The sequence below is a fragment of the Melospiza melodia genome, chromosome 11, assembly GCF_035770615.1.
Source record: "Melospiza melodia melodia isolate bMelMel2 chromosome 11, bMelMel2.pri, whole genome shotgun sequence".
NCBI classification, from domain to species: domain Eukaryota; kingdom Metazoa; phylum Chordata; class Aves; order Passeriformes; family Passerellidae; genus Melospiza; species Melospiza melodia.
This window is the reverse complement of record NC_086204.1, coordinates 2,024,448-2,051,657: the sequence shown is the minus strand read 5'-3', so window position 1 is coordinate 2,051,657 and position 27,210 is coordinate 2,024,448. Positions and strand designations below refer to the sequence as shown.

At 41.0% G+C, this 27,210-nt stretch overlaps 1 protein-coding gene across 3 annotated transcripts in view; it reads right to left on the bottom strand.

Moving 5' to 3' along the window:
* Positions 1 to 27,210, bottom strand: part of DNM3 (dynamin 3) — a 172,567-nt gene that overhangs the window by 144,430 nt on the left and 927 nt on the right. For all 3 annotated transcript variants that reach the window (XM_063165270.1, XM_063165271.1, XM_063165272.1), the window contains exons 2-5: positions 11,837 to 11,910; positions 2,991 to 3,140; positions 1,444 to 1,647; positions 390 to 488 (exon numbers count right to left, since the gene is read on the bottom strand). In XM_063165270.1, coding sequence (XP_063021340.1) covers positions 390 to 488; positions 1,444 to 1,647; positions 2,991 to 3,140; positions 11,837 to 11,910 — 527 coding nt within the window. The remainder of the gene's footprint in view (positions 1 to 389; positions 489 to 1,443; positions 1,648 to 2,990; positions 3,141 to 11,836; positions 11,911 to 27,210) is intronic.

Genomic DNA, 27,210 nt, shown 5'->3' with positions numbered 1-27,210 from the left:
GTGGCAGTAGCTGCCAGAACATGGAAAATTTCTGGCAAGGATCAAAACTGGTTTCCAGTGAGATTACCAAGCTCTGGTGCTTGCTTCTGTCATATACAAAGAAAAAAAGCAATTTTTTTGTTACAAGGAACCTGGCAGAGAAGAAAAATATTGGCTAATGAGATGTGCTGGTACTACACTGCATATTCCAGAGGAAGCAAGGATTTTCCAGGTCCAGAAGGGACATTTTTAGCACAGCCACCTTTATGTTTGCTGAATAGATAACTGCAAAAGCAAGGAACACATCAAGTCCAGCATAACCTTTGATTTGTCTCCAGGACTCCCAAACACCCTCCTTATCCAAAGCACTTTCTGGACTGCAAAGAGTAAAGGCAAGTGAACATTCTCACCTCTACGAAGAGGGAGGAGTTTGTTTTCTAGAACTTCTCTTGCATCTGTTCCTTCATCCATCAGATCCAATTTTGTGATCACACCAATGGTTCTAAGGCCTGACCAGAGTGGAAGCAGGAGGAAAAAGTTATTGTAAAATTATTTAGAGTCATAAGAACAATTACACCTTACAATTATGTTACAACATATCTGTGCCCTTCTCAAAGCTATCACACAAAACCAGCTCAAACTCAAGTTATGATATGTCTGGAAAAGCAGGGAACATAATTGCCAGTGCTGAAATGTATTCCTCAAAACTCCTTAACAAGGCTCAGCATCCCTACAATATGCCTGTACAAAATTTATGCTGTCAGTATCCAGAAACCCCATCAGCACCATCCCCTACTTTGCCCATTACTACACAAATGCATAGATAAGTGTCGCAGACATCTTTTCATGAAAATCCTTTCCTTAGGATTTTTCCTCCTGAGAAGCTGACAGGCCTCAGGAACAAAATGTAAACAATGGTTATCTGCTGCTGTGGAATGCAACAGGTGCATCTGGGATTGGCCCATGTTGGTTGTTTGTAATTAATGGCCAATCACAGTCAGCTGGCTCAGACAGAGAGTCTGGGACAGCTACCTTTGTTATCATTCATTCTGATTCTATTCTATTCTTAGCTAGCCTTCTGAGATGAAACCTTTTCTTCTATTCTTTTAGTATAGTTTTAATGTAACATATAAAATAATAAATCAAGCCTTCTGAAACATGGAGTCAGATCTCTGTCTCTTCCCTCATCCTCAGACCCCTGTGAATACAGTCACAGATAGGCACTGCTCCACTAGCTTATAAGTGATAGTGACAACATTTTAAAACTCATTTACAGCAACATTACCCAAACAATACTGAGCTAACAAACAGTTACATTGTGATGCTGAAGATTGTGTGAGAATGTAAACAGACATCTATATTACATATTATAAATTATAGAATTTCCTACAAGAATTGGTCTGTTGTTTTCAATTCTGTTGTTACACTTGAGAACAAGAAGCGATGACACTCAATCCTGCTTACCCTGAGGGTCCACCTCCTTTGCCAGCTTCAGGGCATCTGAGTTGGCCAGGTCAGTGTTAGCTGGAGTCACAGCCAGGATGAGGCAGTTCTCTCTGGAGATGAACTGCATTATCATGTCTCTGATCTGCTGCTCAATGTCTGGAGGCTGATCCCCCACTGGCACTTTAGTGATTCCCGGCAAATCAATAAGGGTCAGGCTTAAGACTACATGGACAAGATGGATCATAAACTGGTTAGAACACCACACATGGCAAAGGGGACAACACAGCCATGGCTGCACACAAGTTTTGGTCACATAAAACCCCACAGAACTACCTGCACAGGCAGATTAATAGGTCAGCAGTTGTCAACATTTCAAATAAAATGTCTGACAATCTGCAAAGACTTGTTCCCCCATTGGTCTTACATATTTGGATTTATTAGTACTATTTAATGTTAATATTTAAAATACTGCAACTGGTATAAATTGATACTTATATCAAATATCCTTGAGGGCTCTAAGACAAATTAACATGGTTTTCTGAGCTTAGTCCAACAACAGGAGCACAGGCAACAGATCACTCTCATTGCATCCTCCAAATAAACCAAAACAATTGTTTGGATTATTTATTAAAATAGTGTCTCTGACCATGTTTTCAATCATGTCTCTAATTAAGAAATTCCAAAAAAACAATCAATAGTTAGCCTAGCTTACATAGCAAAACTATTATTAAGGGGCTTGGGGACATATTGCTGGTTTGGGAGGTTTCTTTGTTGTTTTTTTTTTAACCTGTAACATCTTCAGAAAAGTCAGAAAGATTAAAATATTAATCTATTAAGAAAACCTGGTTTGCTTTGGTATGATTTCCCTAGTAAGGGCCACAGTGCCAACAAAGGGCATATTGGCTTGGGGTAAGCAGGCATCCTTTAGCTAAATGACAAAAATGCAATTCCTAGGAAGGAAATACCAGAAGTGTAGTTGGAGTCTGGTTAATGTAGACAACCATGGCTGAACTAAAAGATTGATCCTAATAAAGCAAAGCAAAAGCAACAGGTAGGAAATTCTCCCTTTCTCCTGGAGTCAGCATGTTCAACAAACAAGCTTTGAGGCAGGGGATTTAGTTAAGCTTCTCTGCAGCTAGAAAAATCATGCTTCAGTCAAACACACTACTTTTGTCCTATATCAGAGACAATTTCAATGGAAAACATTTTCTATAGATTGTCTTCATTAAGCTGGGCAGATGGCAGCCAGAGGAACCCACTTTGATATATACAGGGGGTCTTCACCAGAAAGCAACTTCAAACACTGTTACTGTCTGAATATAATTTTAGTGACAGCAAGCAATAACTTTTCAGTAAGGCAGGGATACACAGAGACTTTCTAGATCAGGGAATTCCTCTGGAGAGTGCCAAAAAGAAGTTTTATTACAAGTCCCATTACTGGCCTTTACTAACTCAGCCTCAAACCTTTTCCAGCCCAGATCAGGCAATAAGAGCAGATACAAAAGGTGATGAGCTACATAATATGTTTATATGACATAAATGTAAAATAGAATGATTTTACCTACCATGTGGAGAATATATTCTTAAATTAATAGGAACTGAAGAAATGCCTTTGTTCATTCCTGTTACTCTATCTGTTTCAACTTCAATTTCCTGACGAACTTCATCAAAATCAGTAAATTTCTTCCCTTTGCAGTGTAGAAATTCAGCATACTCTGTCAAGAATACCAACAACAACTCTGTATTTCACAGGCTCATTGACTTGCACACCCACTTTCAAGCCCCCAGTGTTCTTCAGATGTGTGGGCACAAAAGTTGGTCATCATGGCTATCAGAAAAGCATTATTGTGACTGCACAGATGAAAACCAGCCCTCAACAAAAACGGCTCAGTTAAAAGTCAAGTTGACTGGATATGATTTATTGCTCCTATCTTCAGCACATCATCTTCTGGAACAATTGAATCTTTCAATTAGCTGCCATTTACAGTAATAGAATAGGGAACAAATTAAGAATGAGATTGAGTTTTCATCTGATCTCATTTGCCTGTAATACATCCTAAATGGAAAAGTAATTCAAATTCTGTAACAGGAAAGATTTTTAGCATTTGCTTCAAAAACTTTGATTCCATTTTACATACAAATTTAGTAAAGGAATTCTGTAAATTTTTACAAGTTCAAAATGAAAATAAGATCACTTAAAAACACTGTAATGTTTTTAACACAGCTCCTAATTTCCTAAAAGTGTCCTGTAGTCTAAATATGAATCATGTTTACAAGTTGGCAGAAATGTCCATAGAAATAGCTGTGATTTTGCTGAAGTGGGACAACACAAATAATTCCCAAGCCTTTAATCTCAAACAAGCTGCTGTTTTACCTTAGAAGAGCATCGAAGAGGAATCAGAAAATTTGTTAAACCCAAACTTGACACTTAGTCCCTGTTTTGACTTTTGAATCCAAATACTGATACTAATCATTGCAACCTTTTTGGTTGCCTGCATAACCAAAAGCACGTCGCAGGATTTTAAAACTGGAGTTTCTTCCTTTAAAGCAGAACACAAAGGTCTATCTACACAGCGAGGCTGCCATCAGAAATGATGACAAAAACAGCAATTCCAGACACCAGCTCATGTCCTGCCCCCAGCAGGTCAGAGCTGTAGGACTGGGGAAAGGCTGAAAAGATTTGTGCACATTCCAGTTCATTTCACCCTGCACTGGAGGCCTGATCCCAAAGCTCCCTTCAGAAGTTTCTTCCCCAGAAAATGTTCCTTGGTAACAAGCCCAGATGCCCAGTGCAAAGAGCTTGCTTGGTACCCAAAGAACAGCAGCTGAGAACACCAAAGGTGAGAATATGCATTAAAAGAGGACCTTATGTGTCAGTACTGAAGCTGGCTCCCCAGAAGTCACTTTGTTATTATTAATGACAGAGCTGTTAAAAAAATAACAATAGTCAAAACTACAATAAATAGTTAAAGCAAACTGACAGAAAAAAAGGACAGAGTGCAGGGGAAAACATCAAATACCCACCTGTCTGTCCTACAATATCATAATCCCTCCAGATTCAGTGTGGGAGCAACAGGGAAACTCACCCTTGTTCAGAAAAAAATACATTATTTCTTTTAAAAACAAGAGAGTACCTAAAAATAAGCACCTTATTTTATATCCTTTTTTCAGCTCCAGCAGCAAAATGATAATGAATGGTAGTTTTGTTTCATTATCCACCATTTATTAAAGAAACAAAGCAGGGAATATTCAAATATTTCAAAAATAAAAATAACATGATGCACAAAAGAAAATATCTCAGTTGAGAACTTACATTTGTAAAATTTGTCATCTCAAGGCTGGCAAATAGATACCTAATGAAAAAAAAGAGCTGGCAAGTGGTTCATATTTTATCCCACCTCTTCATGCACAGCTCCTGGCATAAAACATACATATTCTTCTTAGTTATTTTTTTCTCCCAGTGGATCATCATGATTTTCTCAGGAGATTATTTCTAAATCCAGTAATTAATACTTGGTGCCCAGCTGTGATCAGTTGACTCAGTAGCCAAGGAAGGTTTTTCTCTTTTTCCCACTCTACATTCATTAATAAATTCACTACCTGACAAGGCTTCAAAGCAATCCACATAAAAATGTTTGCTCCTTTTTAGCTGGGTTCATGTTCATCAAATCTCCTTGCTCCTGGTGCCATCTGTGGTGCCAGCAGGGCTGAAGGAATGAACTCCAGGGTGGTTCCTAACCTGGAATAAGAATTCCAAGGGACAAGCAGAGCTTTGTTCTGCTCCTTTCAGCCCTCAGCCTGCCCTTGGCAGTGATGCCTTCAGCCAGGCTGCAGAAGCACATGCTTTAATGCAATCTTCACTTTCCAGCTTTCATGCTCAGAAGAACACTGGGAAAATGTTTTATTTATGGTTTTGTGGGAATGAACATAAAGCTAGGCAAGAAAAAGTGATCCTGACTGACATCTAGTTTCAGACATGGATTTTTGGTATAAAACTGAAGTTACATTAAGAGAAAGAACAATTAGATACAAAATTAAAACAGTCCTTGCATGTAAAATAAGTCTTTTTTTTTTTCCCCAGACTCATTAAAAGCACCTTGGATAACATAAAATTAAAAGGCTACCAGAGCATAGCTCCTTCAGTGCATCCACAAGTGATTAATTATCTCTTCAGTTATGATTAAATTAGACAAATCATCCAAACTAGAGGTATGGTATCACATCTTTAAAATGTGATTTCATCTTTTAAAATCCTTTTTCTTCTCAGTTATATCTCTGTCAGCCTTTATGATTTAATCTAGCACAATAATATATTGTCATGAGCACTAAACAGCCATTGCTATTCTCAAACTATTTAAATTCTATAAACACTTGAGATAGTTCATAAATTTGTCTCTAAGCTAAAGAGAGCCAATGACAAGGATCAGCCCCTTAGGAGTACATCAGGGATGTTTTGGAAAACATCCTTGATCCACATCAGGCTGAGCCCAAGAGCTTACAAAGCCCAAAGATTTTACTCTGTACAGAATAATCTGTTACTTGAGGTCAGGAATTCACCAGGATCGGAGCCCTGGATTCAGAACTGCTCCCAAACTGATTTCAAGCAGAGCTGCTCCAAGTTGGTGGCAGTATCCAGTGCAGAGTACTCAAAAGGGATTGAAAGTGTTCCAAAAAGTGGTTCATTAAATTGTAGGCCTGTAGCAAACATTTTAAATGTAGGCAGCACAGGAGGAGTATCTGCTATTACTGCCCCTTGGGGAGGTATCACTCAAGCAACAACACTTTTTACCTTCAATAAAGCATCTCCCAAAGCCTCAGAACTCTTTCCAAAAGAGTGATTTCAAGAGGGCGTTTTAAAAACCTGCAAATAAACATCAGCAGCCAAAGTACTTCACCTTTTCTTTGATGATGGACAGCTTTTCCTGAACAAAGTAAATGCAGTTCAGTGAATCTAGACCATGGCAAATCTTATTCAATGGTGCTTCCTTGAAAAGAGAGGAAGTATCAAAAGCCCTTGTCCTACCCAACCTACAATCCCTCTTCTGCTTTGCCATGTCTGGAGCTTTTGTAACAAACTGAAGATGAAATACTCAAAACTGAGTTATTCCACAGCTAACCTTCAAGCAGAAAGGCTCTAAGAAACAGAAGTACCCTGGCATTTCCTGAAGCTAAAACAAAAAATCCTGGCAATGCAGAGAACGACAAGAATATCATAGCAGAAGATATTAAACATGGAAAACAGGGCAGATCTGATAAAGTAACTACCAAAGATAGCAAGTCACACTCTTAGGAACAGTGAAATAGTTCATTAGAAGGGCAGACACCTGTACCAGAGGAGGAAAAGCATTCTTTTGGATGCAATAATCTTCCACAACCTTGGAAGGTTTTGTTTGTAGAAGGAATTTCCCTCTGTTCTTTCAACCATTTTTGGTGTCTATGATGATGTTTTCTATAGATCCAAGCCCTCACACAGCCCTCCTCCAGGCATTTTTTCCTAATTTTGCAGAGGCAGAGCTCTCACCAGAGCTCTCTCCTTCCCAGGACTGAGGAAAAGCAGAATGTTGTAGGACTGCATTTCTGTGGGGTATCTTGTACAAAGTTTACTTCTGTATTTCACAACAGCCTGACATCAGTGAGTTTTGCTCTGTCAAAGATTCACTGTGAGCACCAGGTCCTTTTCTGAAACCCAACCTTTTTCTCAAATACCAGATAAAATACAGAAAAAAATCACATCCCAGATGAATTGCTTCTTACTTTGGGGATATTTTTCTTCTTTTGCAAGCAATTTGAATTCCAGTTCTCCCCACCAGTACCTTTCATATTCTTGCTTGTATTTGCCAAACACCAACTTTATAAACACACTCCATTCTGTCATCCCACCAGTAATACAAAATACTGAACATGACCTGAAGGGGTGTCCCACTCTGAACAGCTGTGCATCCATCTCACAGGAGTCCTTGCTGAACCATGTTTTCCAAGATATTTTCAAAAAAAGGAAGATAATTTAAAAACCTTTACTGTAGCCAAGGTAAGATACCACCTCACCTCAATTTACAAGCCTGCTAGCTTGTAATAAAAAACATTTATTGCACTGATATGACAAGGTTCTTTCCCTTGATGAGTTTGTGTTGGCTGCTGTTCATCTCAAATACCTTTCAGATTGTTCATTAATAGCTACTCACAGATTTCTTTCTCTTAAGGGTGATCTTTGATTCTTCTGTCACTTTGCTTTATCATCTTTATAAAGATAAGCATACATAGATCCATTTTTCAATATTAATGAGGGGATTCCATCTTTCCTAATGTAACTGAGCATCAATCTGGGATCAAGGAAACAAAGTTCCAGGCAAACTCACATGCAAAACCAAGTATTTGTGGGTGCCAATAATTTGTCCCAACATGAGCTGAAGCTCAAATCCCATTTTGATGCTCCTGATAGAGAAGTGGCTGACCTCAGCAGTCACTGGATGAGGTCAGATCTCCCCTACAGACACCAACAACTGGGAGATTTGCAGGTGCAAGGAACATCTGCAGTCTCTCTGACCTTACACAAACCTGAATTCAGGTTTCAGAGCAGCTGCACTGTCTCTCTTCCAGGATGTCACTATTGTTTGGGGGATGAGCCTTTCCTTAGCTCAAAAAGGGGTCACCCATCATTACCATCTTTTCCTCCTGCTGGTGGCACTTTTTAGCTTTTGGGGTACACAGCTCAGTAATTTTACTGATCTCTCCAGCATCCCTGTTCATCATCTGAATGAGAGTGGGATCCAGGAATGCAGCCACTGTCTGCCTGTCCTCCCAGTAATGTGTCTGTTCCTTTCCTGCTATTGGTACTGTGGCATTTCCCAGTCTTTGGGAGAAGACCTCCAAAGGCCTGCCATCTGATGAAGCTTCTAAGATCATTTGTGTTAGCTGAAATAACCAGTCTAAATTCTTTTTATATTTCTTTTTCTGTTCAAGGACTGGTTTTGCCACCAGATGGCAATAGAAGATGGTTATGTGTGAGGAGTAGACTTGCAATACACGAAATTTGGATTAAAGCTCTACAACCTCAACAGAAAAGAGCATCTGCAAGACTTCAGAAAAAATCAGAATGTCTTTTGAAATGTATGATTTAATTTCCACTTGGTATTCTAATTAACAGAACTCAAATGTGGGTATTGTAAATATGACTCATTTCTCTAACAAATGTCCACCTCAGCAAAGAATTTCAAAATCTGTTAATCTGCTGAAGCAAGAAGAAAATCTGAAATTGCTCCAAAACCAGCTATCAAAATAAGGAAAATAACTCTCCTAGAGCCAGGATATTTCAGATGTAAATAAATACCAGGATTTATACAGCAGGCAATGGGTTTTTAACAAAGAGAAGACCTACTACAAAGGTTTCACATATTTTTTGTTGGCACTGCTGTTCAAAAACAATGTACTACCTAATTCCTCAGAATCTAGTCATTATCTCACCTGCAGAGGCAGAAGAAAGCACAGCAAGAAGAACAGATTGCCTAAGGTTACACAGAATGTGTGGCAGCAGAAAGAAAAAAATAAACCACAAACAAAACCCACAACAAACAAAAAACCAACAAAAACACCAACTCATCTCTCAAGATCTCAGAAATTTCAAGTCATTACCTTCTAAAGCTTACTCAGCAGCATTACTTTAAATATCTTTAACTCCAACAAAAACTATTTAATCTTACTGCTGTGTTAGGTTAAAAACCACCAAGCTAAGAACTATACTCAAAGGTGAAACAAAAACTTAGAATGTTGAAGAAATAAATTTTAATGTAAAAATGAAGGAACATCAACTTAAAGGAAGGAAAACCCACCAGCTCAGAAGCACACTTGAAATTCTCATCCCAGGTCATGTGTGCACCAACACTTGCATCTTAAAGACAATTTCTCACATTATCAAACTCAGAGAAAAATACTCAAAACTATTAAAGACTGACTTGTTACTTACAAATTTGCATGAATGTGGAGTGCAAATGCCATAAAGCCATTTAGGAATTGTACTGGTACCAGCAAAACATGGCAGTGACTAAAGGAGGCCAAGGTCACTGAGAAATAGCTTTGTACAAACTACACAGAACTTTTAAAATGGGTCAACAAAATTTAAAAAAAAAAATATATATATATATTCCACGTCTCTCGTGAGCTGCATTTCTGACTATGGAATTGTTCAATGTTACCCCTGCAGGGGTACCAGCTCTTTACCCAGATCTCTCAGATGCTGGAGGATCCCTGGGAACCCCTCCCAGCCAATTCCTGCTGCCCCCTTCCATGCCATGCCTGACCCAATGATGGATGGGCAAAGCTTTCTCTGACTTTGATTTCATCTCTTAGTGCAGTGGCTCAAATGAAGCTTTAACCTCCTTTGTCAATCAAATTCACATTCCAAAATTATTATCAACCACTTCCAAAATGCTGCTGAAGTATCTGTAGTCATCTGTGCATGCCTGCATAGAAAGTGCCCCCTCTCTCCCAAGGAATACTCCAAAATTAAAAACAGTTACTTTTAAACCTCAAGGAAAATCCTAGGATTAAAAATTAGTTTTGTTTACTACAGTAACAAAAAGCTGATCCAGCCCTCTAATTATTGTGTAACATTTTTGGATAATTATGGGCTCCACAGAAATCAGCCCAGCATCTGCTTCCTGTAAAAGAACACTGTGCTTCTCTAAGCAGTTTTCTTTATTTTCTTTTCTTAAAATTAGTTCACAAAGATAAAGGTGACTTAAAAGATAAAGTTACTTGGAATTTCACCATCAAAAACAACAACAGTGGAACAAAGTTTAAAGAAAGTAACAAAATAATTAAAGCTTGCATTTTAAAGGTCTTGGCATTTAATCCCTAACAAGAACTTCACAGCATTTCCCAAAGGGAGAAATAAACCTTGACATCCAGGAAACATAAAATTAGGCTGAAACTCAGCTCTCCTGAATTTTATAAACAGGTCAACACAGAGCAGTCAGGGTAAGTTTAGGATGGGTCTCAATGAATAAATATTTAACCACCTGAGGTCAGATATAAGACAGGTCCCTTCAGTTCAGTCTTTTTGAAACGATTCAAAAAGCTCAAAGCTTTTGTTTCTTCTGCTCTTGCATGGTGCTGGAAAAGTCAGAGGAAGACTCTCCACAGCTAAGCCTCATTCAGGCATTTCTGCATCATCTGTCAGAGGCCAAAAGCCAGAGCTGCAGAAATGGCAAGAGTTCATTCCTCCAACATATTAACATATATATATAAATGTTATATATACATAAATATAGATATATATACAAATGTTAATAAATACCATATATAAAGCACTATAAGTGTATGACACACTTGACAATTGCAAAGTTTCTAAGCTGAGCATGCAGAAATCCTGAATTCCACTGTTTTTCCTTTCTCTTCCACAGTGGAAACACCAGGGAAAATTTTATAGAGGCACCGAAATGATGATGGCATTTTAAAAGCAATAATTCAGAAAACACCCTGAAGCCCAAGCAGACTGGAGTCTACCTTCCTGTTGAACACTGTGAAGAGCTTCAGGAAAGAAATACACACAAAAACTTCATTACATCTCACACACAGAGACAGACTAAACTTTTACAGGCAGCTATAATTTTGGTTTTTTCCCCAGTTTCATCATGGTACATAATTCAAAGACCACTTGTTGGTTTCAGAGCTGGTTTGGATGTTATTTTGTTTCTTTTTTTACTGTTTGAGCAGAAGTAAATAGCAAACTAGTAAATTTTGTTGCTTACATTGGTTTAGAAGTAACAACACCAAAAACTGGAATGATGGTGAGCCATAACTGCTTTTAGCTATGCCAGGGAGCTGAGCTACACCCCAGCAGATCAAGTGCCCTGTGGAAGAGTACAGAGTGGTGAATTCTCATGAAAGATCTCAGTATGTCCCATAGCTTAGTGGTACAACCAAAAATATTTCTAATTTTGACCAGACAAATACACAGAACCCTTGTTTTACCCCAATCCACCTTCTGCTCTACTTAGTGCAGTGAGCCCAACCAAAAAAGACAAGTTTTGAAAACAGCCTGAGTGGAATCAAATCTGTGGGCCCTGGAGCAAGAGCTAAAGGTAGAAGTGCAGCAATTTTGGTGTGTTAACTAATACAACTGCAAAGCTCACCAAGAAATGAATAAATCAAAGCTAATTTCCAAAGCATATTGCATGTAATGGTGTGGTTCAATGCACCACGTGCTCCAGGATTTAGACATTATCAATTTCCCACAGTGGGAAATGGGATAAGTTGGTCCTGAACATACAATTTTGGAGCAGCAGCCCTTTGTTCCAGACAGTCTGGTGGCATCTCCCTTCACATTGCCCATGTCTTCTTAGAGAAGTTTTTCTCCTGCTGAAGTACATCAGCCCTTTGTCCAGGCATTGACCCAAAAAGAGGAAGGGATTACCTGTTTTGGCAGTGATGAGCTGCAGGACCAATGGCCGTCTTGTCACAATTCCAGAACCTCGTGGAAGAAAATCCCTAGAAACATTAAAAAATAGTTACTAGCCAGAAGTAATGTGCAGTTACATAAGATGTTGGACTCATTTGGAACCTCCTCTGCATGGAAATGGAAAGGTGGTGTGGATAGATTTATAGCAAATACTGCTATAAAGTGGGGCTGTTAATTTTGGTTGAAGATAATAGTCAGTCATTACATAGGAGACAAATGTGTATTAAAGCTGAATTTACCCAAATGATTTTGGCATCACTGCACATTTAATCTGAAGAGGATCTGGATACAGGAATACACACACACACACCAGAGCTCTGGACAAACCAAACTGGCAGCACTCTGCACTACTCCTTCACACACTCAACTTCTGCCAGTTCAAATCTCCAAATAACTTTTCCACCAACACACCTGCCCAGAAGTTTCTCAGTGAAAGCAGAACACCAAAAGTCCTGTGGAACAGAGGGGAGAGTGTTCTTGGACCAGAAAGGAAGGAAGAAAACAAACCCAGCTGCTCTGCCATATCATTATGCATCCCCATGGACCTTTCCATGCCTCTAAAGACAGGGAAACTCCTTATGCAAGTGGAAAGAAAGAACCCCAAAGCAAAATAACTCATTTTTCTCGGTGCCTTCTCCAGCTGCCAGATCTATTAAACATTTTAAAACTATGAGATGAGGTTCAGAGAGAGGCTTTGAAAAGTGTTCCCTTCAAATAGCATCTTCAGAGGAACAAAATCCAGGGGTAAACAGAGTTTCACAATCGGTGTAAGCTCATCAAAATCCCCTCACTTTTCCTGCCTCACAAGGGATGCTGTATCACTTTCCTGCCTGCCCCAGCAGCACTGCTAGCTCACCTCTGTGGCTCAGGAGAAAAGCAGTGCAGTGAAGGTTTAGGGCAGGGATTTTCAGTCCAAGGGCAGAGCTGATGTGGGTGACTGCTGTTATACACCTGGGTGCCTGTGCAGAGGTGAGGACTGTGCAGGGTCTTTGGGAGGGAAGGGGAGAGGGACAAGAGCCAAAGGAACAAAGCACAGCCCTGGCAGCCCTTTAGACACAGCTGCTCACACAGGTCTGCCCCAGCCTCCTGGGCAATCCCCTCCTGCCTGGAACAGCCACTGAGGATCTTCACACTCACCTTGCACTGCTTAATGGAAGCCTGACTTTCACAGCTCCTTTAAAGGCTGCACTCAAACCTGTGTGGTTATAACAGGCCTTGAGGGTACATCTATGAGAAACAAACCACACAAACATCCAGGATATTATTTGTGCAAAGCAGAGGATGCCAGGTCTGAGCAGTCCCAGGCAAGGACAGGCTCAGGAACACAGAAGTGAACCTCCTTCCACAAGCACCAACAAGGTGACAAAGCTTCAGCAGAGAAGAAACACAGCAACTCTACTTGTGATAGGAGTACTGAAGGTTTCCTTCCTAACATCTAGACATAAAAAAAATAAAAATAACATAGCAAGCAGTTCTGAGGCTCTGAGGAATAAGGCCAGCTGTCCTGTGCCCCACACCACTTTAGAACTCCCCGGCATTTTGAATGAAACATTGTTAATTTGTAGCTAAATTGTGTTTCCCCTTCCCAGTACCTGTTAATGAGGGCTTACTGTGGGATTACTCTGCAAACCAAAGCACACCATAAAAGGGAGGCTGTTCAAACACAAACTCACTCATTAACTTCCCTACCCAAACTCAGACCTGCAGGCAGAAGAACAATTAATTAGGAATTCAAGTAATCTCTAAAGCAAAAATACTGCAAAAACATCAGGTGTACTGATTTCAATCTGCTGTGATGCTTTATGACACTCGAGACAGCAACAGCAGAGAGGAATTAGTTTAAAGAGATGCCAAAAGCCTTCAGATAAGTCTCTGTCATAATTTCAGTATCTGCTAATGGAGAGAAAGCTGCCCCTCAATGAACACCTACTGCTGTTTTCTCATGGGGAAACAGAAAATAGTAATGGGAACATGGTCATACTTCTGTGTGCACTGAAATGAATGCAGCCAGGAGGTACCAAATTAAGATTAAGATTACAGTTTCATACACTGGTGTTCAAGCATTTAATATCTTTCATATATATATATTTTCTTTTTTTCCCATCAGGAAGCTAAAATGAATTGCCACTCAGGACAAAGTGGTCACCTAAACCAGTGTCCTCTACAGCACCACAAGACAAGAAAACCCTTTGGGGAGTCAAAGGCTGAAAAGATTTATTGATTTTGTGCTTCAGAGTAAGCACATTCAGCAGTAAAGAACACTGCATTAATGCAGCTCCCTGTGTACACAATGCTCACCTTTCCCCAACAGCAAAATTACAAAGAAAGGTTAAGACAACAATTCTCCTTCAGAACATGCTCTTAAATATGCCCAAAAGTGATGGCATTCTTTGCCCCTGTCCAATGAACTGAACTGTTTTCTGTTCAAGCAAACATCAGCAGAGAGAAGTTCCTGCTTGGTGAGAGGGAGAGCTGGGTTGATCACATAACCAACACAACAGGACATAAAACTTCTGCTACAAATGCACATTTTAAAAGGGAAGAAGTCAAAGAATGAGGGTAATGGGCTTCACAGGGAGAGCTCAGGAGAAAATTCTCCCCCACCATTTAACCACTGAATGGGTGTTTTACCTCTATGAAAGAGACACTGACGTCAATCTGCCCACAGGGATAGGGAATTTTTTTTTAACATTTGAAATTTCAGCACCTGTGTGCAGGTTCTGTACAACTCTGTACAGCTCAAATCAGATGTTACAAATAAATACATAAATTCTACTTACAGGAAAAAAAAAGCAATTTTTTAAACACACATAGAAATGTGAGTCAAATCTGAAACACAGCTTGCATATTTTAGGAAAAACAACCTAGTACCACACAGCAGGGAATCAGGTTAAATGCTGCACAACTCCTGCAGAAATGCCTACTTTGACATCCACAGGACAGGAGGCAGCTCTCTAAAGGGTTTGTAAGTGGTGCTGAAGGAAACAGCTCTGGATCAGAAATGGTCCCACAACTTATACAAGTAACAGCAGCAGGAAATGCAGCAGGAACGAACAGAGCCAAGTCTCAAAGGTTCCTTCTGACCAAAAGGACAATGCCTCTCCAGGCCCTGATGGCACACCCCAACATTCTTCTAAGATTTGAGACAGCTGCTATCACACCTTTTGGATAGCATGTACACATCTGTTATTGAAAGCTGGGATAAAAAATTCACATCAGAGTTGAGGCAGCTGCAGAGAAATCCATCTAGGAAAATATTCATGCCTGAGAATTGGTGCTCAAAGGCACCAACAAGGGGAGAAAAAGCTGGTTTCTGTGGAGGGGCAGTGAGCCTGGGAGCAGCTCTGTGCACAGCTGCAGGGCCACTCAGCAATGAGGAGTGCAGGAAAGAAGAAACACACTGGGAATGAAAGCCCTGCTCCTTTAAGAGACATTCATCCTGCATTAAGATTCCAGCTACCTTTCCATCCTCACTCTCAGCACTGTCACACAGAGCACTGAGCTGACAGCAGCTCTACCAGCCCAGCAGTGGCAGCACAGCCCATCAGCAAGGCCTGGCCAGGGCTGAACTTATCCAATGCAGAGAGGAGGCAAACAGCCAGATCTGCCAGGAACTTGTCAATCTTAGAATGCACTCAGCTGTTAGAATATTGCTAAATATTTTCAAGAGCAGGGCTAAAAAATTTTTATCCTAGAAAATGACTCATGTCTTCATATTTATTAATTTAATTTTATTTATTCTTTATTTAATTTAATATTATATATTACTGCATAACATAAGCTGTGTTGTCTTCTCTAGCACTGCTCATTTCCAGTATCAGAGATCTGGACAAGTGTATCTACTAAATTTGGTGTCTATTGTTTGTTTAATGCATAAAGGAACATACAGTAGCTTGAATTTGGCTTGCTAAAAGCCAGGTCTCAAACTTATGCCACAGCATGGTGAAACAAATTGGTCACAGCAACACTTCAGCAGTTTATAACAACAAGCCAGTTTGGGCTTTAAGGTGAAAAAGTAATTGAAATACTCATTCATTGAAGAGCCTCATGGAAGAGATGGAAATTTCAGGAAGGGCAGAAACTGTAGGGAAATGCTGAAAAGCAAACGAGACAGGGGCTCCTCAGAGAGGGGGTCTCAGCATAATGCAGGACTGCAGCTTCCACAGGAAAACACATAAACAAATAAACATAACTTCTTTCAGGGGATTTCCAGGGAGAGTCTCCATTTAGATCTTCAGCACACTAACAGTATTTATTATGTTTAAAAAAACAAAAAGAAAATATGAAATGAAACGGAAGAATCTCCAGTTTGTGTGAAAAGTGATGATGCATCACTGTTTAAAACTTATTGTAGTTTCAAAAGAATAACTTACATTTGCTTTTCTTTGCCAGTATAGGGCTGAGAAATGTTCAGTGCTTAGATCAGTTACATGGTCAGTATCACACAGGATAAACTAATTTACATCAATACCAACATAATTAATTCATACAAAACATAGGGGGAATCCAGGAAATCAAATAACCAAGATAAAAGTCAATGATTACACAGTAACTGCATTAATTAAAGAGTTATGAACAATTCTAATTGATAGTGATGAATTGTTTAAAAAATCACAATTGCCTCCAAAGAAAAAGGCTCCACATTTCTCACCAAGCACAGAAAGGTGCCAGGCTCAGGACAAAAACCAGAGTTTCTCACAAGAGGCAGAAATGACCCATCTTTTTCCCATCTCTTTCAGCAATGGCACAAGAGCTCTCCCACTTACACCAAGACCATCCCAAGCCCCCAAAGCACCCCCAAATGCAGAAAGGCCCTGATCCAGCAGCAGCTAATAAAACAACAGTGCATTGGTAGCACTCCCCACAGGCTTTTATGCCCAAGTTTTGCCAAGGAATGCAACACAGCTTTAATTGCAATAGGAAGCAATTGTGTCCAAAGTCAAAAGTTTTCCTGGGCCTTTTTCCAGCAGTGTTTATTGTTTTACACAACTCCAGCCTGGCACACCAGGAGCACTTGTGGCCCACATTAGCAGCTGAATGACCATGCCTTGTGCAAGAGACCACACAGTTTCACAGCAACACTGACACATGTCCATACAGCATCTCCAAGTGCTGTGCAAAACACACAGAGGTACTCAAAAAGCTTTTATTTTGCTTCCATTTCTCATAGTTAGCCTCAGAGCAAAGTGCTGAAAAGCTCCACAAACAGGAAAAACCATGGTCCAGTGTAAGCCTGAGGATGGGAGGCATGAAACATTTCTAACTTCTTTCATCAGGTTTTTAAAAACCCCATAAACCCCACCCAGGTAACTTGCAACAGGAGAAGTCTTAATGGTAAAAATTTACATCTGCAGATGTGCTCACTCTATCTCACCTGCTCCTGTGCTCACCAACCCCACCAGGATCCAGCAGCAGATCCTTCACTCACTTTCCATTCATTACAAAGCAAGGTATGTCCAAAAGATGGGAAATGTATTTGCATTTACACAGAGGCCTTCTTAGGAATTAAGTCCATGAGATTTGTCATCACCAGCACAAGACACACCACCCTACAAGTGCCAGTACAAAGTTCTCAAGAAGGCTCAAAGGCACTGCTCAGTTGTGCTTTGATGTTCTCAACCACGTGCCTTTTTAATTCAGTAACACAGAAGTGTTTCCACAGGACACTCAGAGTTGGCCATGTAGGTTGTTCCTCCTCAGCTCCAAGTGCAGGGACCAGTTCTCACTGGCAGTCACCACTTGATTCCTCACCTCCTTTCTTTAATTCCAGAAGAGTAAATGGGTTTTTGTTTGGCACAATGTCTGTCACTCAGGGGTCTCCCAGAGCTTTGTTCAATGGCCTAACAGGAAGGGTGTACAAGACAATTAATCTGCTTTATTGAAGACCATGATACTGATCTTAATTAGGCCTCCCAGGCATGCTAAATGCATTTTAGAGGCTGTGGATTTTTAGTGATCTCAGATGTATCAGCCCCTGAAGCTCTCTGCTGATCTTTCCAGTGTTTTTTTGGAAGCCACACAGCATAGATGGCTGGTGTTTAGTTCATGTTTGGTCTCAGTTTGCAGCAGCCCTTCTTTCAAGGTAAATCTTCCTTCTACTGATGGATCATTTTAATTAACCTGCTCAATCAAGCACAGTAACCACACTTTCAGCCCATGCAGTGTGTGCAGGGCTTTAGGGCAAATAAACAGAGTATCCAGACACCTTAGGGCTGTCAGCTCCTCCTCCTCTCAAGCAGGGTACATAAACTTGGTGGTTTTGAGAAGCCATTTTCCAACCCATCAATGTCCTTCACCACCACTGCTGAACTACTGGACCTCAACAGCAAAGCAGAGACACCCCAGTTATCCTATCCATCACTTTCAAGTAAGAACACAGGCTGAATTAAAGAAAACTAAAAAATAAAGTGTTGAAAATCTTATACAGCACTACAGCTAGCAGCCTAAAATGTCTCTTTGGGTCCCTTTTCCCTCCACTCCTTTATTGGAATTGAGACCAACTATAAAAATCCCAGAAGGCAATGTTAAAAAAAAAAAAAAAAAAAGTCTACTCAAAAAGACCCAGCTGTGGGAATATGAGAGTGTTGATTCTAAATGTGACAAAAAAGGTATTTTTGAAAAGTCCTTGAAAAACTGGCAGGGGATTCCAGTCACCCTAACTGGGGAGCTCCAAAACAAGTATGCTCAATAGGCAGCACTCAGGTGAGAAAGCAAAGCTTGAGATTCCTCCTCATGCAGAAGACTGGGGAGAGAGCAGGCTCACAAATCCCTGTCATTGTACTTCTCTTGGATCTGGAAGATGCTTTCTGTAAGTACAGCAGCATTTCTGCCCAACAAGATGACAGAAGTTATTACATCTCTCCCATTACACATCATAGGGGAGATCCCCCATTAGACATCAGGGCTATGAGAAAATCAGTGCCAAAAATTACTCTGGTCCCAATGGTGAAGTCTTCTATTAAACAAAACTGTAATCAACAGGTTCTCCAAAGCAGGGGACATTTGAACTCAAGTCTAGGAAGGCACAGACCTCCTTAGAGCAATCTAAGGCTGCATTTTGACAGCAGTGCCAGTACCCCACACAGAAAAAGGCAAGACTGTTCACTGGCTAAAGGAAAGAAAATGCACTCACAAGAAAATGTCTTTCACATGACAGAAAGTTTTAAAATCTCATCAATGCTGACAGGACTGCAGACTTGCAAAGGCCAGGGTGTGAGATGAAGAGTGCTCTGTGCTGAGCAGGGCTGGCTGAGCAGAGGGGGAGCTGCCAATGTGCAGGCTCGTGGGCAAGGCACGGTATGCACGGTGCATCTGTCCTCCCTGGCAGGCAGCCAGCCCTCTGCTGCATCATCCTCCTTCCATGGGTGAAAATGCCCTTTTTCCTCTGGCCCTTTTAAGATTTCACAAAAGCTTCTGCTATTTCCTGCCCAACGGTGCTCTCTGTCAATTCCGAGCCGTGCTGGAAGCGGGAGAAAGGAAGCGCAAAACACAAAGAAAGCCCAACAATCCCCAGAATTTTGGTGTCAAAAAGAATAAAGGGGACTTTGCAGAACAACTTATTCTCCCTAATCAGATATGTTTGCTTTTAGGAAAGGACTCATTTGCATAGGATGTTGGTGCATAAAAGCCCATCCATTCTCAGGATGAATACTAATGCAGCAAGACTGTATCTCAACACAAGAAACAAACAACAAAAATTCTTGACTCACTTTAAATTGTTGTCAGTGCTCTAAATAGACCTTGGCTGTTTGGGGTTTTTTCCAATCACTTCCAGCTGTCAAATGCAATTAACAATGTTTCTTCAGAAAGATTTGAGTAAGAAGTTTTCTTCCATAATATAATCAGAGATAAAGATATGACTGCAAGGATCAGAAAGAAAACAACATGTCCCAACAAACCAGGGATATCAGCTACATGGAGCTAATTAGTACAGAAATAATTGCATTTAGTAAATAATTCACCTCTTGATACTCTGTTTTTTCTGGGTTTTTGGAATTCACAATAAAGATTTGTCCTGACAATCTGCTGCTCTTCCTCCCAAATCCCACTGCCCTGAGCTGGGATCCATCAATACAGACTTTTTAAACAGTAGCACAGTACACAGTCAGCTGTGGCACAAAATTCAAGGACTTTTCAGAAGCATTGTGAAAATACATTTCTCTTTTGTAGCAGACAAGGTGTCAAACTGTACAATTACAGCTTTTGATACTTTTTTGATATATTTTTTGGTACAGTACAAGCCATTTCAGATCATTTTGCAGAGCTGGAATGTATCTGGATTCAATTCCTGTACTCCCTCTGTAATATATACACAGTGAGAACTGCAGTATAAAGAGCATGACAGGAAGACAACTACAGAAGGAAGGGGGAAAGGAGATTGTTTCCAAAACAAGTGATCCAAGCTTCTCAAACAGCTTCTCCAGCCATTTTATCCTTTTCTACCTGCCCATTTATCCTTCTCTGAGCCTGTGGTATGTACAGATTAACACATTGTTCAGAACAATGTAAAGTCTGTTTAGCTCAACAGTGCAATTTAATATCAGCCATCATCTCCCATCTCTCTGCTCACCAGAAACTGAATTATTACCCCAAGAAAGATTTATATTAGAAGCCTGACTCAAAGAGTGTTTTGTGCTGCTACTTCCCAGAACACTACCAAAGTCATCAGGCTGCAGATTCCTGAGCTTCTCAGCCTCTCTCCCAGATGTGACAGACATTGAGACATGTGACAGACATTTGTTTAGCACTGAACAAATAAACAGGTGAGCACACAAGGGCACAACACTGCCTCTGATGGATTATGCCAAAATTTCTTCAGCAGCTTCTGGCTTGGCTGATGAGCAGGGCTGGAACAGAGCCCATTTCCCCCTGACATGCAGAGAGCAGAGATGTGTCCCAGTGCTTCTCATCCTGGCCATGCAGAGCCCTGTGTGCTGTCTGCAGGTGAGTTACACACAGGCAGCTCCAGAGCTGGGCACCACTGAGTGCATGTGCACAGGGTAAACCAGGGACCAAGTGCCCGAGTTTCTCTGGCTTTGGTGATCTCATCTGTGAGGGCTGAAATCTGTATTACAGCACAGAGTGCATCCCCTGCACACCTGAACACAGAAATCAGGCACTGAATTAAAAGCCTAACCTGCACACACAAATGATAAAAGCTGACATTATCAGCAGCCACTTGGGTTGAAAAGCTCTCTTATCTCCAGCTACAGTCTCCTTTACACCCCAGAGGCTATCACAGCCAACAGTGCTTGGCAGCACATCAAAGCCCAGCACCCAGTTAAACGGGATTTTGCTCCTCTCTAGTTCAATAATGCTGCCTTGTTCATCTCCACGCAACTTGCTGAAGAAAAGGATGCAAGGTCACAGTTAAATAATGCTCATTTCCTGTTCTCAGCACATTTACACTGCAGGTTTACACTGCACACACACACATAGCATTAAAGGGATTCTCAGTAGCCTGTTACACACAAGCACAGCAAATGGGGAATTCACAGATTTCTATATTTACTGGAAGGCTTTATTACATTTAACCCTCCCTCTAAAACAGTAAGAAAACCAAACCAGAAAAAGCAAAAAGTCTCTCCCCTCAAGCCTGCAATCTAGGCACTGTTGAGAAACCCATAAATACTTGGAGGAGCATCATCAATTTGCTCAGTGATCAACTGAGGGAAGGCAAACCACAAACATGATCTCTCTCTCAATGACTAAGCTATTGCTGGTGCCTTTTTGGGATGAGCAAACACTGGCACATCTCAGCTGTGCAAAGCAGAATCCAAAGCTCACTTTTGGTTCCACACAGAAATCCAAACCAGCCATCACTCAAACAAGAGAAATGCATAACAATAATCACAGTTATCCCACACTGATTTTAAGATTATATGCTACCATCTTCCTTTAGAAGCAAGGCAAAAATAAAGGAATAAAAATCTATATTCTACATCCAGGTAAGGCATGTGTGGATACCCATACAGGTAATATTTAAAAAGCCGTTTGAGGTCACACAGCAAAGAGTGGCAGAGAGCAGTGTCCACACTTCCCTGCCTGTGCTGCAATCCATGGCAGCATCACCCCTGCTGTTTACTGGTGAATGTCCAAACAATCCCATTGCTAACATCTGTTTATCTAAACTGGAAATCCTTGTTTGCTATTTCATCTACACAGGAAAGTGACATAAGCTTGGAACATCAGCAGCAATGCCCATCAAGAAACAGCAAGACAACAAAGGTGTGGGTTATTTGTTGATTTCAACACTACAAGATCCCAAGTGTGGGCTCCTTCCTGAAGGCAGTCAGTAACAGGATTTAGAATATTATACAAGAGTCTAGAGAGTCAGACAATCTGTGAAACTTTCACAAGTGCCTCTGTATAAAAAGCCAGGCAAGTCTGGATCAAGTGAAGTAGATTCCTGTGTGTGGAGCAGCTCTCTGGCCACAGAGAGCAAGAACAAACTTTCCCAGACATTTTCCTGGGAAAGGCAGTGAGAAGCTCAGAGAAAAGAATGAGAAACAATTCTTATCTCCACTTGCTGCACCTGTTGTTGTGCACACGTGGAATGTCTTATGGAGATTTGTTTACCAAAAGGTGATTTCTTAATTGGACCCTGGATGGTGTTTGGATGGATTGATCAATTAGGTCAGAGTTGTATCAGACTGTAAGGGTTAGGAGCTTCTTAATAAGTATAATATATGATATAGAGAATAAAGCAACTGATCAGCAACTTCAGCAATCGTGGAGTCAATGCTAATTATGACCTGGCTGGGAGCCTGCAGTGACACCTATGGTGGGAAAAAAAGAAACAGCCCAACCCACACACCTCTCCTGAGATGTCTGCTCTCCTCTAAAAAGCATCACAGGAGTGCAGCCACCTGCAGTACCTTGATGGATTGAACTCCCACTAAGAACTGCCACTGAATCTGCAGCACTGATTCCTCACAAGGCACTTGAGACCAGACTGGGGTTTTTGAACATTGCTTTTTGCAGGGTTTTGAAGTTTTTCTGAAGTCTAGAGCACAGACTTCAAATACTGCACTCGTGTTCACTAAATGCTACAATACCCTGGTTGTACACAGCGTGCTGAAGTTGTAGTAAGATATTCTCACAGGTGCACTTCATTAAAGTGAAGAGTTATTTATTGATTTAGCATCTCTGAACTGCCTGATATGCTGAACTTCAATGCCACAGTAAAGGGCAGAGCTCCCTACACTATGCCTGCCTCATGACAGAGTACAGCTTTTCTTAACTGGCAAAATTTACATGCCAAAAAATAAGAGACAACTCCTCAAAGTAATTTTAGAGGAAAAAATTACATGTGGGGTGGTGCTGAAAAAACAGCATATTTTTTGCATGTCTGGTTTTTAATACACATTACTTTCTATATATCAATTCTCAAGACTTGAAGGAAAAAAAGAAGAACTTTAAGTCAACCATGGAGTTACATTTAAGGCATCTGTATCCCATCTAAAGAGCCAGTTTGTTTTTCAATGTATAAATGCAAGAAGAAACCCAAATGAACTGTCTCAACTGCTGCTGTTTCTAATAAATTAAATACCCAGAACATCCCTGCTTTCATTGCACCACACCATTTTGATAACTAGGCTAATATCCTCAATAGTGTACTCCAAGCTGTACTATGTCTTAATTAGTCAGGAAAAGGAGTGGCTGACTCTCATTTCCAGAAGATCCTTGAGATTAAAAAAGAGTACACAGCACCACATCTCAGTTTGTATTCAGCTTGACTTCTTAGCTTCTTCCTGCCTGCTTCACAAAAGAGGAGATTTTCTGTCAAAAAGTTTTTCTGTCAATGCCTAGTAACTAAAAGAATAAAATACCTGCACCAATCTTAATACATCTCCCCCAGGAAGCATCAATCTAAATATGTGTCTACATTCTTCAGAGAAATTTTCTGCTCTAGCAGCCAGAGTTAAAGTCCCTTCTCTTCTCCTAATGACTCAACACAGTCTTTTCACAACCGCCATCTCAAGCAGAACAGAATGAGCTGAGCACACGAGGAACAGTAATTTCAAAAAGAAATAATCACTACATATGTCATAATAAATAGCTCTACTTACATGCAGTGGCCTTAAGATTGTCAAAAGCATCTCAGATCAAAAAGCTGTAAAGCTGAATTACACAATCAGACCTGGGGCTCTTAAAATGAAAGTGCCTGTTTGATGGTGACTGACAGGCTTACAATCAAGGGTTCACATCTCTTATAAAACAATTATTTGGCCTCATGCAGTTTGGATTATATTAGGCAGGAAGGGAAGTGAAGAGCATTCAAGTTGGAAACCTAATTATTAATTTCTTGCTATTTTTAAGGGTAAAACAAGGTTCTGATTTCTGAAGAAGGAGGCCCTGACAAGGCAGCTTGCTGTCTGTGCCTTCAGTTATCTGAACAACCCATTTGGCTACAGATGAAATAATAGAAAGTGCTTTCTCTCCAAATACAGTTTACAGGGATTGCTTCCTGCCAGTAGTTTTCTTTTAAATAACCTAATTATTATCAAAAGCCTGTTTGAAAAGCACAAACAGCATCCAGGCTCCTGGCCCTGCACTGCTCAGGAGCACAGCACTGAGAGGCTGAGTGCCTTCTCCCACTGGCAATTCTCTGGCATTTGTTGTTTCACTCTCCTTTGTGCTTTTGAATCACCCTCCAACCATCCCCTTCCACGAGGCTGCATTAGATCCTTTGCTTCAATGCTGCCTCAACATTTCCTGGGCACATTTACTCCTGTTACAAAGAGAAGCAGAAGGAGGTGGGAAGAACATTTGCTCTTCAGACAACTTCATTTCCTCAAACACACACCATGAGCTCCAGTTATGAACACATGAAGGGCTTACCCATAAATGGAAATGACTGCTGTCCTCAGGTGCTCTCCAGAATCTCTGTTTGCATCTAAATGTAGCCAGAATCCAGGGAGAAAAACCTTCACACACAGTCCCTGCCTACCAAAGGAAACTGTCTCCCTACACACAGAGGAGCAGTACTCAAAGAGCAAACTCTCCACATTCCTCAGGGGATGCTAATCCAAACAACAACGCACACTTGGGGAGATCTGACACATTGATTCCAGCTTGGCCACAAGGAGACAAGTAGTTCTGGGTGTCCCACAACTCCTGCAGAATCCATCCTCACTCAACAGCACCATCTAAGCAGAACACATGAGAGCTGATCCCAGCACATTCCCTGCCAGCTGCTGGTCACTAAGGATCCTGTGTGCACCTGAGCAGGCCCTGAGGCAGTGAGGGATGTGTGTCATTCATTCTGCAGCACCCAGCCCACACCCCTGTGCCACACCAGAATCCTCACAGCCCTTCTGGAAAGTGCTGGCAGTGCATAAACGAGGCAGAGGATAACCCTGCACAGCCCAAGGAGCCTTAAAGAAGCTCTAACTCATGATACCACCTGCAAGTCAGAAAATAGTTTCTACTGTCCAAGTGCAAAAAAAAAAAAGTCATCCTTGCACAGCCAGAGGTCTTGTGGAATCTGAAACCCCCACAGTGCTGTAGGGCTACAGAGAGCAGGGAATGACAACCTGATCCTAGAGTTAAAAACACCTTGCCAACCTCACCACGGCTCCACTGACAATACACGTTAACAACCAGCATCATGGTTGTAGCAACACCCACGGAGGATGTTGTGCCTTCCTCACACCAATTACAGCTACTCCTGAAGAAAAGACATCTTCAATATCTCTCTGAAGGCTGAGTTCAAAATCTACTCATGATAACAATTCATGTGGGAAAAAAAAAAAAAAACCCAACAAAAAAACCCCACAACCACAAAACAACCCAAATCAAAAAAAAAAAAAAAAAAAAAAACTAAACAAAAGCCATGAGAACCTAATGGTCAAACTTCAGAGCAAGTTTGCAAGGATTGTTTTATTTTCATGTCAATTTCAAAGCTGCGTTACCATTAGTTAAAGCTGGCTCTGTGGTTGCCACAGGTCAGGCAATATACCAGTAACAAAGAGAAATGAGGGCAGCATGGCTCTACAGGGAGATTTTCTACCTCTACATGCCATATTAAGACAGATGTGGATGAAACAAACTTGTGTGCAGAGAGCAGCTGCATTATCCCATAAAAACACGAATATCCTATGGCTTACTAAAAAGAGACACAGGCCATTTGTCTGCTGATCTAACAAGCAAAATCCTCTTCTGAGCTCATGGATATTTATTAATCTGGTTCTGAGGGTTCACAACCAAGTTTTCACAGCTTAGCCAGGGCACATCTGCTGACCACACGTACTCAGCCTGAAGGAAAAGGCACAAGCAAAATATCCTCACTCAAGTCCTGTGGAATAGGTTTAAAACAATGCAGTTTAATGTCATTTTTGCAACAGGCTCTAAGGTCGCAAGTAGGGAGGTACTACAGATCAGTTTATGCTGAATCTCAAGAAGTTACTGCATAAAACAATGATGTGGAACTCTGAAACCAGGCTGAAAGAATCCAAATTCCAAATCCCATGTGACAGAGACATTCTGGCGCTTCATAGCAGCCTGTAATCTCTTCTCTGAAGAGACTGAAGTGTCTGCGAGCTGCACAGTGAATAACTACACGAGTAAAAAAGTTCCTGCCCTTCGCTCTCCTTCCTAATTCCTGCTACAAGTGCCCACAGCTCACTCGTGCAGCTGGTTGCAGCCTCCTGGCCAAACAGACCAGAGCAGCACAAACTGCTCCTTTTCACCTTTTGCTCCACCGGGCACATCCAGGCGGCTCAAAAGAACAGCTCCACCTGCGGATCAGATGGAGCACATCCCTCGGGCAGCCCAGCAGTGACGAGCATCTGGGAGCAGCACGATCTTCCATCGGCACAGCTGGATCCAGAGACGGACATCAGCCCACCAAAATAGCCTCACTGACCATTGAAAAATGAAGGTGCTTTTTCCCCTCAGCACATGTGCTTCGCACAGCTTTGTGGACACATAGCTCAAAAGGTTACCAAAATACTTTTTAAGGACTTGTTTGAAGAAAACAGTAATAATTTGATAGCCAATTGTGCTTTCTGAGGATCTCATTTATGTTTTCCAGACTCGAGAGACTTGCCAGTACTGTCAACACCAATAGCTAACTACAGTCTTCAAGGAGAACGAAGCGGAAGAACTGACATTTAACACAGTTCTGAAGGAGAGATGAAGAACCACTATACAGTATTTTTATACCGGGTATCAAGAGCTATTGCAGCCTGGCACACGGCCAGGTTGTGGAGTATCACAGCATTTAATATTACCTCCGGTGAAGATCTCCACACATCGAAGTCCCTCGATCACTGACACACAACAGCATTTCGACCCCATAATCCGGGCTAGGATCGCAGCTCGGC